Source organism: Gouania willdenowi, chromosome 7, assembly GCF_900634775.1.
Source record: "Gouania willdenowi chromosome 7, fGouWil2.1, whole genome shotgun sequence".
NCBI classification, from domain to species: Eukaryota; Metazoa; Chordata; class Actinopteri; order Blenniiformes; family Gobiesocidae; genus Gouania; species Gouania willdenowi.
This window is the reverse complement of record NC_041050.1, coordinates 31,566,319-31,578,424: the sequence shown is the minus strand read 5'-3', so window position 1 is coordinate 31,578,424 and position 12,106 is coordinate 31,566,319. Positions and strand designations below refer to the sequence as shown.

At 36.0% G+C, this 12,106-nt stretch overlaps 1 protein-coding gene across 2 annotated transcripts in view; it reads left to right on the top strand.

Annotated features, from left to right (window-relative positions):
• Nucleotides 1–11,316, top strand: part of LOC114467027 (S-adenosylhomocysteine hydrolase-like protein 1) — a 29,063-nt gene extending 17,747 nt beyond the window's left edge. For both annotated transcript variants that reach the window (XM_028452992.1, XM_028452993.1), the window contains exons 7-17: nt 62–168; nt 2,211–2,327; nt 2,420–2,483; nt 3,414–3,502; nt 3,650–3,720; nt 5,401–5,495; nt 8,311–8,409; nt 9,525–9,593; nt 9,674–9,752; nt 9,839–9,959; nt 11,175–11,316. In XM_028452992.1, the coding sequence (XP_028308793.1) occupies nt 62–168; nt 2,211–2,327; nt 2,420–2,483; nt 3,414–3,502; nt 3,650–3,720; nt 5,401–5,495; nt 8,311–8,409; nt 9,525–9,593; nt 9,674–9,752; nt 9,839–9,959; nt 11,175–11,181 (918 nt within the window). In that variant the 3' untranslated portion in view covers nt 11,182–11,316. The remainder of the gene's footprint in view (nt 1–61; nt 169–2,210; nt 2,328–2,419; nt 2,484–3,413; nt 3,503–3,649; nt 3,721–5,400; nt 5,496–8,310; nt 8,410–9,524; nt 9,594–9,673; nt 9,753–9,838; nt 9,960–11,174) is intronic.
• The last annotated feature ends 790 nt before the right edge of the window (nt 11,317–12,106 follow it).

Genomic DNA, 12,106 nt, shown 5'->3' with positions numbered 1-12,106 from the left:
AACACCATCAATGACAAAGCTCTGTAAATTATAACACTGTCAGTCCTTGTGTTTCTCTTAGATCTTGGATGATGGTGGAGATTTAACCCACTGGGTGTACAAAAAATATCCAAACGTCTTTAAAAAGGTCCGTGGGATTGTGGAGGAGAGCGTGACTGGGGTTCACAGGTGAGAAAAGATTTACATTAAGAGGTTATGTAGGTCTTTCCATGTCATCTCAATGGCCCACGCACTTCAGTCCAAAAATAGTGAAATTTGTTCCATTATTATTGAGTAGGCACACTGTACATTTTTAGTTTGATCGGATGAATACTTTCTGAGATATGGCCAATTTAGTGAGGGGGATCTGTGTGGGTTTTTGTGCGTTCGTATTTTTCTTCCATTTTTAGCTTCAAATATCTCAGGAAGTACTCACATAGGAAACTAATAGTTGGTATAGTAATACAGCTCCACCTGCTCTCTCATACAGTATATGTGACTTTTCATTAGTAATTTGAACAGTCTATGTACATAGCTCACAGCTGATAAACTTACAGGGAGCTGAGACATATGCACCGTTGTTTACTGAAGACCCAAACATGTTTGAGCCAGAAACTTTTTTTCCAATTTTGAGGGGATGGCATGTCCACCAGATAGAAGGTATAGCAAATGTTTTTGTATATTTTGAGATAGTAGGTGGAGCTGTATTACTATACCGAAATTTCAGTTTCCCATATGATGTAGTTTTCAAAAATCGATCGGCCAAGTATTCATCCGATCAAACTAAAAATGTACAGTGTGACTACTGAATTATTAAAAAACAATTGGTAAGAATTTTTTTCAGACCAAAGTGCATGGGAATGACCCATATGGAAAAGTACAGATTTGTAAACATTTTTACAGATTTCTAAAAAGAAAAGAAAAAAAAAAACAAACAGTATACTGTTTCAATTTAAGATGTTGATTCTTTTGTGTAACCGAACAGTATGTTAATAAAACACTCTTTATCATAGCCTCAGAGTCTGTCTTTAAGATGACAATAAATGAAGATATTTGATCAAATACTGTATTTGACAATAATAACCAGTCCAATACTTAGGTTTATGATTATATACTGTATATATGTATATAATATTATGTAAGGTATATTTTAGACGTTGGGCTGCCGTAGATTAGACTTTAAAGTTCTGCTGCTGGTGTTGAAATGCGAGACTGTGTTTGGTTTAGAATCCATCAGTGAGATTTTAGTCAGGTATGAACCCAGCAGGTCTCTCACATCTATGGACACAGGTCAGATAGTGGAGCAGACATGGTGAAGCAGCTTTTAGTTGTTATGCTGCAAAGAAGAGGAACACACATCCAACGTGAACATTTTTAAATCCAACTTAAAAGCTCTCTTTTCTCTGCTGCTTATGACTGAGAATTACATTTTAAAGTTTTCTAATAAAGTTTCTATGTAAAGTGCATTAAATTGTTTTTTTCTTTTTTGCCTGGCCCAGATGAACTGAATGATGAGTAGCTTTATTTACAGGTCTAAAAATTATCTTTTTGCTGAGAGCTTTTTGTCAGTCACTAGATGGTGCTAAGCAAGAAGTAAATCAAAACCACTGAAATCAAACCTGCTGTAGTGTGATAAACAGCAGCAAGGACAGTTGCCCAAAGGATTATGGGTATTTATACACACTGACACTTTACACTAAAATGGTTCTTTTTATAGTAACATGGCAGAGTTCCACGCTGCATGCTCACAATCACTTAACACAAGAGTGTCAAACTCATTTTTAGTTCAGGGGCCAAATACAGACCAGTTTGATCTCAAGTGGGCCACAGATTATAGGCTGGAAAAGAAGCGATTTCAACATTTATGTGCCCTAGTTTTATCACTTCCACGTATGAATTACATACGTGGAAGTATATGAGACCGACAATGTCCATGCATTAAGTGACTTTAAACCTACATTTCCTTGATAATATGAACAATTGTTATTTCATCAATTTCAGATGAAAAAAACTGAATTATTTTGCAATTTACACAATGATACATGTTTTTAACGTCATTTTTTCTTTCTCCTGCGGGCCGAAATTAGATGCTCTAAAAGGCCGGATTTGGCCCGCAGGCCTTAAGTGACTCAACATGTGCAACTGTCAATGGAGTCACTCAGCCAGACGACAAGTAAAAGGGTAACAATGAAGTCATCTCACTAAGTTTGTCTCCCCATGTGTCCTCTCAGGTTGTACCAGTTGTCCAAGGCTGGCAAGCTGAGCGTCCCAGCCATGAATGTCAACGACTCAGTCACCAAGCAGAAATTTGACAACCTCTACTGCTGCCGTGAATCCATCCTGGATGGGTGAGAAGGCGTCATCAGGAACCTAAATCTATCTTTTTAGCATGAAGATTCACAATTATCATAATGGTCTTTTTTCTGTTTGTCTGTTGTAGCTTAAAGAGGACCACGGATATAATGTTTGGAGGCAAACAGGTTGTGGTGTGTGGTTATGGAGAGGTAAATATTGTTCATTCGATTGATCTAGTTCAAGGTTTTTCAACTTTGGGATCGCCTGGAGATAAAATCGCCTGAAATGTCTTGTAATAATATAATTTTAAAAATACTAATTAAAATGGTATATTTTTAATTATTTTTAAATTGTTTTTATTTATTTATTTACATTTATCCGTATTTTATACAATTAGAAAACAATACATGATATCACAGAAATGCTTTACAGAAATTAAAACTACAGTATATATATATATTTTTTTAAATTGTGTATTTATTTATTTACATTTATCTATATTTTGTACAATAAAAAACAATACATATATCACAGAAATACTTAACAGAAATTAAAATTATATATACTGTATATATATATATATATTTTTTTTTTAATTCCTTTTTTAAATTGTCTTTATTTGCATTTATTTATATTTTGTACAATTAGAAAAACAATACATAATATCACAGAAATTAAAACTACAGTATATATACTTAATTTTTTAAAAATTGTTTCTTTATTTATTTACATTTATTTATATTTTGCACAATTAGAAAAACAATACATTATGTCACAGAAATAGACATACTGTGCAGGAAGAGGCAGAAAACTCCAACAGCTTAAATAACTATTAGTCATTTTCAATTAAAAACACCACATTGATCTCAAACAACTGTATTCTATAATTTTAGTTTCTCAAATATAAATCTAGCTCAAATAAAATGCAGCATAAAAATATCTTGTCACTTTGTGCATTAATCCTTACAACTGCAATACAAAACTGACTTTAGAGAAAAAAATCTGTGGGGTCGCCATGTAATTTTAAAAAATGAGGTCACGACCCTAAAGAGGTTGAGAACCACTGATCTAGTTCCCCCTGTATTGACTGGCTTGGTAATTATAGCCACAGCTGACCCTTTTACTGTGTTGGTGCTTAGGTAGGCAAAGGTTGCTGCACTGCTCTTAAAGCCCTCGGAGCCATCGTGTGCATCACAGAAATTGACCCCATCTGTGCCCTGCAGGCCTGGTGAGTAATACATCATTACCAGTGATGGACCATCAGTGGAAAACCATCTTTTTTTTTTCATATCCAATAAAACTAGCTTTATTAGGCTACAAAACAAAATGTTGCCATCATTTTCTTCCCTGAAGTCATAAATGTGTGTGTGCACAGCATGGATGGTTACCGAGTGGTCAAGCTGAGTGAGGTCATCCGACAGATGGACGTGGTGATAACTTGCACTGGTACTGAGCCCCTGCAGAGACATCCATTTGTTCTGCTATGACGATCACAGTGTAGTTTCAAGCCTACAAATCACTGCCTATTAAAAAAATGTATTTATACAGTTTCAAGAAACGAAGAATAAAGTAAAAACACTTCTATGCATCCGTTTACGGGACTCCACATCCCACAATGCAATGCGCCAAACTTTTCCAACAATGTTAATAAGTGAATGGCTGTGTTCAAAATCAAATACTTAAACACTACACCAGAGGTTGGCAATTTTTGTCACAGTGGGGCCATAAAAATGTGTTTGTTTGGTCGAAGGGCCACATTATCAACATTCATGTCAGCACTTAGAATAAAGACCAATTTGAGCATTAATTCAAGGATAAACTAAAATTTTTATTTGTCATTTTGTTTGTTTTTCTGTCATTCTGTGTATGTTTGTTGTTGTCTTCGTCATTGTGAGGCATTTTGTGCCTGTTGTGTATTTTTCCTGTAAAATATGTTTTTTGGTGTCATATTGTGTATTTGTGCTGTCATTTAGCATTTTTTGGAGTAATATTTGTGTATTTCTGTTGTCATTTTGCTTGTTTGTTAGTACTGTGGGTTTGTGGAGTTATTTCTTGTGTTTTTGTTGTCATTTTCTATAATATTGTACATATTGAGTTATTTTGTGTATTACTGTTGTTTGGTTCATTTTTGGAGTATTTTCTTTGTTTTTCTCATGTATTTTACTGTATTTTCTTGTACCTCTTTGTATTTTTTTCATGTATTCTTGTTTTTGTTTTGTGTATATCACTTTGTACGTTTCCTTTGCGGGCCGCATAAAATTAGACCGAGGGCCGACAGTTGCCTATGTCTGCACTACACACTCAATGAGTATGTACTGTCTACTATATACTATTAGTATAATTAGGATCGTGACCGTTCCCATTCAAGTATACTTCCTAGTTTCCTAAGATGCGTTCCGAACCTACAAAGAAAAAAACCTGAAGCACACTGAGGCTAAATATCTCCATTAATTCATCATTATTGAAGGTTCTGGAAACATTTTAAGTGAGAAAGTGACAAGTAGAATATCAACATGTGGTCGTTTGATCCATTTCTGAGATTTTCGGAGACCTGCCATTGTGCTACTGACTAACCTTCCGGTTAACTTCAAAACAATATCCCTATTTACAAAAGAGTTAAGAGCTAATGGAAGACGAGAAGAAATGTTTTTTTTTTTAAACAGGAATGCTTGATTTTTAGCTTAAAGCCAGTCTCAGGATGATTTTCCCAAGTTGAGTATGACTAGTGTGCCTACCGTGCATACTTAAAAAATGTCCCAATATAGTATACATCCGGGTATTTCTCGCATACTCAATCTTTCCATACTACTAATTGGAACACACTACATACTCAGTTTGACGTCAGACAGTATGAGTAGTACGTTAGTGTGAGATTTTGAACACAGCCAAAGTTTGGAGATGAAAACAAATTTTCGAGCGGCAATTTTAAGTTTTAACTTTTTCTTTTTGAGCAATTGATCTTTGATTTATTGATCTTTGAGGCCTACACTATGGATTTATCTGATTAAAAAAGTAATGTAGAAAAGCACAAATATGTTTTTTAAATTATGAATTTTCCTGTGTGTTTTTGTAGTTCATTTCCCTCCATGGGTCTGTAACGTAGCACTTTTCTTCTTACAAACACAGGAAACAAGAATGTTGTCACAAGAGAGCAGCTCGACCGTATGAAGAACGGCTGCATCGTCTGCAATATGGGACATTCCAATACTGAGATTGATGTGGTAATGTCAGTTTTAAAGCTTGTTTTAATTTAGGTTCCTACCTTCCTTCAGTCGCCATTTTCTCCTTGAATGTTTCAAATTCATTTAGTAAAGAGAGCCTATATGATTCTTTTTTTTTTTTCCTTTTTTGTAATTAAAGTTTTTTTTTATTGAACATTTTCTTGGTACATTACAAAATCACAATCCACACTCAATAAGGCGGCTGTGCATATGCATAGATACATTCATGGATGGGGGCTTTTGTACAAGGTAAAAATAATATACTAATGGGTGGAATTAAGCAGATATGGAATCACATCTCATCCTGACTTGTGTTTATAGTATTGTAGGATCAAAATGTGTCCCAAGCTGATGTGCTGTCCTTGTTTTTTAATCTATTTAGCATGCATTCATATGAGGCCATTTTTGTTATCATGTTTGCCCATTCCTTAATATGTGGGGCGATTGGAGTTTTCCAATGTTTAAGGATAACCCTGGCTGCCACTGATACCCCAACCATAATAATTGAAAATTTCCCTATTGATATATTAGTTGTCCTCCCTTTATCACCCAGTAAACACAATCCAGGACAAAGTGGTGCAGGCTTTCCCAACCATTCACTAAGGACATGGATGACCTCCACCCAAAAGTGTTGAATAATTGGGCATTCCCACAAACAATGCATAAGGGTACCAGTATCATTCTGACATTTCCAACACAATAAGACTTGCCCTATGTAATCTCACTGGAGTCCAAAAATACCTTTGCAATATCATATATTGTGTAAGTTTACTTTTACATTCTCTCACAAATTTTCCATTTTCTGATAGAATCTTTAGCCATTCATTATCCCCAAATGTAACCCCCATATCCTTTTCCCATAAACCCTTCAGTGCTTTACAGTCATCACTAATTACTTCACTGATTCTTCTGTAGAATACCGAAGCTCGATGATGGTGAGATGGGAGGGTCAAATAGTCCAGAATGTGGTTCACTCCTGCATGCTGGGGCAATAACATAACACAACTCCTTATCTGAAGATAATTCCAAAAATGTCCATTCCCACACAGGTTATATCTGTTCCTTATATGACATAAACAAACCGTCCTTATAAAGATCATCCAATGTATATATTTTATGATCATACCAACTTTTGCAGTAGACCGGTGCTTTTCCAACACAAATAGCAGGGTTCTGCCACAAGGAGGTGTAAGATTGTTTACAATGTGGTAATTTAAACATCTTGTGGACCTTCAATCAGATTTCCTTTGAATGCAATATAATAGGATTGGAATTTTTGTTCGAAATCTGGGAGAGACACTCTAGGTGTGAAGGGGTGGGATAACGATTTCTCAATAATTTCCCAGTGGAATTGATCATGTCCTGTCCAATGTAGGGCAATTTTTGCCGTTCCAAAGGAGATGTAATATAATTTGGGGTCCGGTAAACTCAATCCTCCTTTTTCCCTCGCCTGTATGATTCTGAGTTAAGAATTTAAAACCACAGGATGAGACATAGCTCTTATTGTATGTGTCTGCACAACGATAGCTGAAGAACAGAAAACCAAGGCCAGTTGGTATCAGCCTCTATATAGCAATGAGTTGGATTACTTTTAGTTTCTCAATATTATCACTAGAAGCTTTGCTTATTTGCTGAGGCATTACACAGGATTTAAGTGCACTGGTGGTGTAAATGTGCTGCTCTCACCTGCACTCTTTGTTACCTGTGCCAGGCAGGTCATATTTTTCACCGGCCTTTATTTGTACGTTTGTCTGGCTGTTTAAATTAGAATCATAATCCTTTTATTTATCATTACACAAAAGCACATGGACATTTCTAAAAATAGCAGCTCTCATAACAGTGCAAGATAGTAAAAAAAAAATATATATATATATAAATAAAACGGCCAATATAAAATAAAAAAAGATAAAACATGTAAAAAAGGGGTGGGATGGACATGGATATTTACATATTAAATAAATAAATGTTTCACAGTGAAATTGAAGTGTAACAGCTGCTCAGCGTTTCCTATGTAAATTATTATCATTAATTAACAGGATTATGTCAAAAGTACTAAACAGATTTTAACAAAACATTTCCACCAAAGACAGACTTTACACCAGCGATTCTCAACTGGTGGGTCAGGACCCAAAAGTGAGTCGCTGACCTGTACTGGGTGGGTCGCGGACAGCTGGTCAAAAATGAATAAATACTTAATGTCTCTCATGTTGGACTTGTCTTATTTTGAAAGAAATGTTTCTTTTGACAAGCATGCTGTGAAATGCATGTTGCACAGAAAAATATATAGATTTGTTTTTTAAAAGATTATTTATGCGTTGTCAACAGCTACTGTATTTTTGAAAAACTAAATTTGGTTGGTTGAATTCTAAAAAAAAAAAACGTGGGTCACGATGTAATGACTGTGGGTCCCTGGGTGAGACCAGTTGAGAATCCCTGCTTTACACCATGGAAGATTTAATATACTGATTCTGGGACAGTTTCACAAATCTACAGTTCCTTGTCTTTCATCATTGGTGAAATTTCAAAAATCCACATCTCTATTCTTAAATTGGTCGATCTTTATGAAATTTGACTCAGTTATGTCGGATTGGTTCGTCAATTAGCCCACTGAGTTTCATTCGTAATATTCCCAAAAAATGGGCGTGCCCATACATTTGGACCGACTGTATTATTATCAATGGGGATAGAAATTCCTTCCAAGCCTTTAAAGTGTGATTAATGATGGTACCATGATCAGGATCACTGGCAAAGAGGCTCTTTGGGGCATGGCGGAGGTTTACGCTCTCTTAGTGCTTTTTGTTCCTGTTTTCTTCAGGCCAGTCTGCGCAGTCCTGAGCTGACCTGGGAGAGAGTTCGCTCCCAGGTTGATCACATCATCTGGCCTGATGGAAAGAGAGTCATCCTGTTAGCAGAGGTAACGTTGCTTTATACTTCTATATACTACTGTCTCTAGAATTATTGCTATTTCATTTTGGTAACACTTTACTTGAAGTTTTATACATAAAGCTGACATGACGCATTCATTTTTATGACATGACATCTGTCATTAGCACAAATAAGATGTCATGAAGGCTGTCATTAAGTATTCTTTGTTACCCTAAACAACCCTACCGAACTCTAACCAGGGTTGGGGTCATTTACATTTTTCAGTTACCATTAAGTCTTCAATTATCCATGTTCAATTACAATTCAATTACGATTGCAGTGACCAGCATTTTTTCCAATTAAATTACAGTTATTTTTTTATCCTCAGAAAGTCAATTACAATTATGTTCTCAATTACTAAAGCTAAATTACAATTAATCCCAATCACTGAGTCTTTAATAAAAGTTAACCATCTCTAATAATAATTGGTCCTAAATCAGCTGTAAAATACACTAAAATAAAATATCTATCATCTAGTTTCTTTCCTATCTATTGGTTACCTTGTTAGGCTTCCTGATCAATAAAAATATAGGTTTTAATATTATTGATGTGAGTGTCTGGGCCTTTTTTTTTTTTTTTATGTCAGTATTTTTTTTAAATGTGAGAAAGCTTGATATGAAACATATTTTAATAATTAACTATATATGTGTAGAACTCTACGTACAACTGTAACATGGTTCCCCAATTTTGTGTTAATTATAATTGACAATTTTTATCGAATTTTCATGCCAATTATAATTACAAAGTAATTTATCTAAAAACTCGATTACATTTTACATACGATTACGTCGGCAACACATTATTTAAATTAGAATTATAATTACGAAAAATTGCAATTAATTATCAATTACGCAATTAAATTATAATTGACCCTAACCCAAAAAATGCCAACGTAGCTGTCATAGGTGTCATAATTTAGCGAACAACACTTAATGACGGCCTTCATGACACTTTATTCATGATAATGACAGCGTAATGTCAGTTTTATGTATAAAACTTCCAGTAAAGTGTTAGCTTTTATTTTATTTATTTTTTTAAATGCTCCACAAATAATGGTACTTTTTCAGTACTTTTGTGTTTTAAGTTATTGTTTTTCTCCTTCAGGGTCGTCTCCTGAACCTGAGCTGCTCTACTGTGCCTACCTTTGTGTTGTCTATTACTGCGACTACTCAAGTGAGGACTGGAACCCAGTAGCAAAACGTAGTTTTTGTCAATTTTTACGACTCCTTGTTTTCTCTGATCTTCCGCTGCAGGCCCTGGCCCTGATCGAACTGTTCAACGCTCCTGATGGACGTTACAAACAAGACGTGTATCTTTTGCCAAAGAAAATGGGTCAGGGGGAATTTCTGATTATATTTTTCACGTGTAGCTAATGTGTTGGAACAGAATATCTGAAATAATTTGTGTCCTTCCTTTAGATGAGTATGTGGCAAGTCTGCACCTCCCTAACTTTGATGCCCACCTGACAGAACTGTCTGACGAGCAGGCCAAGTACATGGGCCTCAATAAAAATGGGCCCTTCAAACCAAATTACTACAGGTTGGTGTCCCTCTGCAGTGTGTCCACTAGGGCTGGTTCACAAAATGAATTTTCAATGAATTTTTCCAGATCGCTTTTTGCCTTGTTCACATTGAACACATTGAAGAATCTGTTACCAAAAATGGAGTCAATCGCTTCACATTTAGTGGTGAAGCAGCAATTTTTAAAGTGAGGGTGTTCTAAGGGTTGGACAACCATCAACTCCCAATTTAGTAAATTAAATTAACTGATGTATAACATACATCACATGGCCAATAAAGTTGATTCTGATTACTAAAACCATGATAAAGCTGTTATTAAGTCAGTGATACTCAACAAATGGCTCTTCGTGTCTTAATTTTACTTATAATTTCCCCCAAAAACTTTAAAAGGGGGAAACTTTTTAACCCTTTTTACTCTTTTCTTTGGCCATTTTGCAACTTCCTTTGTCCCATTTTTTCCCCCCTTTTCCCAAAAACATTTACGATATTTTTGCTTCATTTTGCCAATAAATATCCCTTTTTCAAAATTTTTGTCCATTTTTACAAGTTCTTTTGGACGCTTTTATCTAATTTTTGTCCACTTTTAATCCAAATCAGTGACCTTTTGCCCAATAAATATCACTTGTTTTTTTCACTACATTTTACCTAATTTTAATCCACATTTTTGCACTTTTTCACTATTGTTTGCCACATTGTGCTCATTTAAGCTCATTTTGCTTATTTAATTTACAAAAAAATTGTTTTTGCCACTCTTGACTGTTTTTGGCCCATTTTTCGTCACTTCACTCTGTTCTTGCCATGGTTTTGCATTTTACTTACACTTTACTCATACTGTGTGTGATTGGCCCATTACCATTCAATCAATCAAACTGGACCATTATGTTTTCAACAATGAATTCCTCTGTAAAAAATGAGGGGGATGAATTTTTGTTTTTATGAAAGTGCGGGTGTCGCATCCCCCCCACGGGTGAGACGTGCTTTTTCACAATGTTGATGTTTTTTCTATGTTTAGGAATTGTGTGCCACCCTTTAAGGTTATATTGGCTACATTTTTTTGGTACAGATGTTTAAAATATCAACAGGAACAAGACAAAATGCAATCTGGCACAATTTGGAAGATCTTTTTTTAATAAAATTATAGGAATTATGAACCAGCTTAGTGTCCACTGTCCCTGTACATTCACCCCACTTGAGATATATCCAGGTTTCTAATGTCTCTGCACTCTGTCCACAGGTATTAATGAGACTCCATCCTCACTGCACCCTGGGATAAACAGAGATATAGCTATTTTATTTTCTGACACAATGGAGGAACTATTTTACTTATGCTGAATGTAACTTATTAAATCCACTTAGAAGTAGTATTGAATAGAACAGTTAAAGGGGACATATTATGAAAAATCCACTTTTGCAGTGTTTTTGAACACATATGAGGTTACTTGAGTGTCCACCGGCACACAAATGTGAAATAAACCCATCCAGTCCTTTGTTTGTGGTCTGAGTAAATCTTACAACTCAGAGAAAATTTGAAACGGAGCAATTTTCTCTAAGTTTGTGACGTCACAAGCTAAATACCCTCCCCTCCGCTGGTAACTCCACCCATGGACTCCACCCCCAACCTGATGAAAACTTTTGCAAAAGTCCGCCATTGTTTTTGTCGCTAGCAAAGGAGTGATGGCAACCGGTAAAACGGAAGCGTAGTCAGCGTCTGCTGTTAGCGTCTCTGTACGTGTGCGGATGCACGTGCGCGTGTCGGTCCGAAGCTAGTTTTGTTCATTTAGCCTGTGCAGCCGTGGAGTGAAGGAGAATCTGATTAAAGAGCAGCGGAGGGAGGCACTCCTTATACTTTCTCTTTAATACCGGACATTTCTGTCCTTTTCAGCAGGTTGGTAGACACAGGTGTGTGTGTGCGCGTGAGCATATGTGTGCCTCCCACCTCTACTATGCACCTGTAAAGAGGGAAATCGTCTACTCTTCCACTCCCTCACAGTCACAAGGATGCATCTGTAGGTACGCCGACTCGTTGCCATTGAAGCTCAAAGTAGACCCTGAGCTGAACTCGTTTCGGCACACCCCGTGGAAGAGAGGGGCGACTGGAGGGGTTTATACAGGGTCATAAACCTCCACTGTTGCTTGATTCATGTTATGTTTTGACCAAACCCCAGC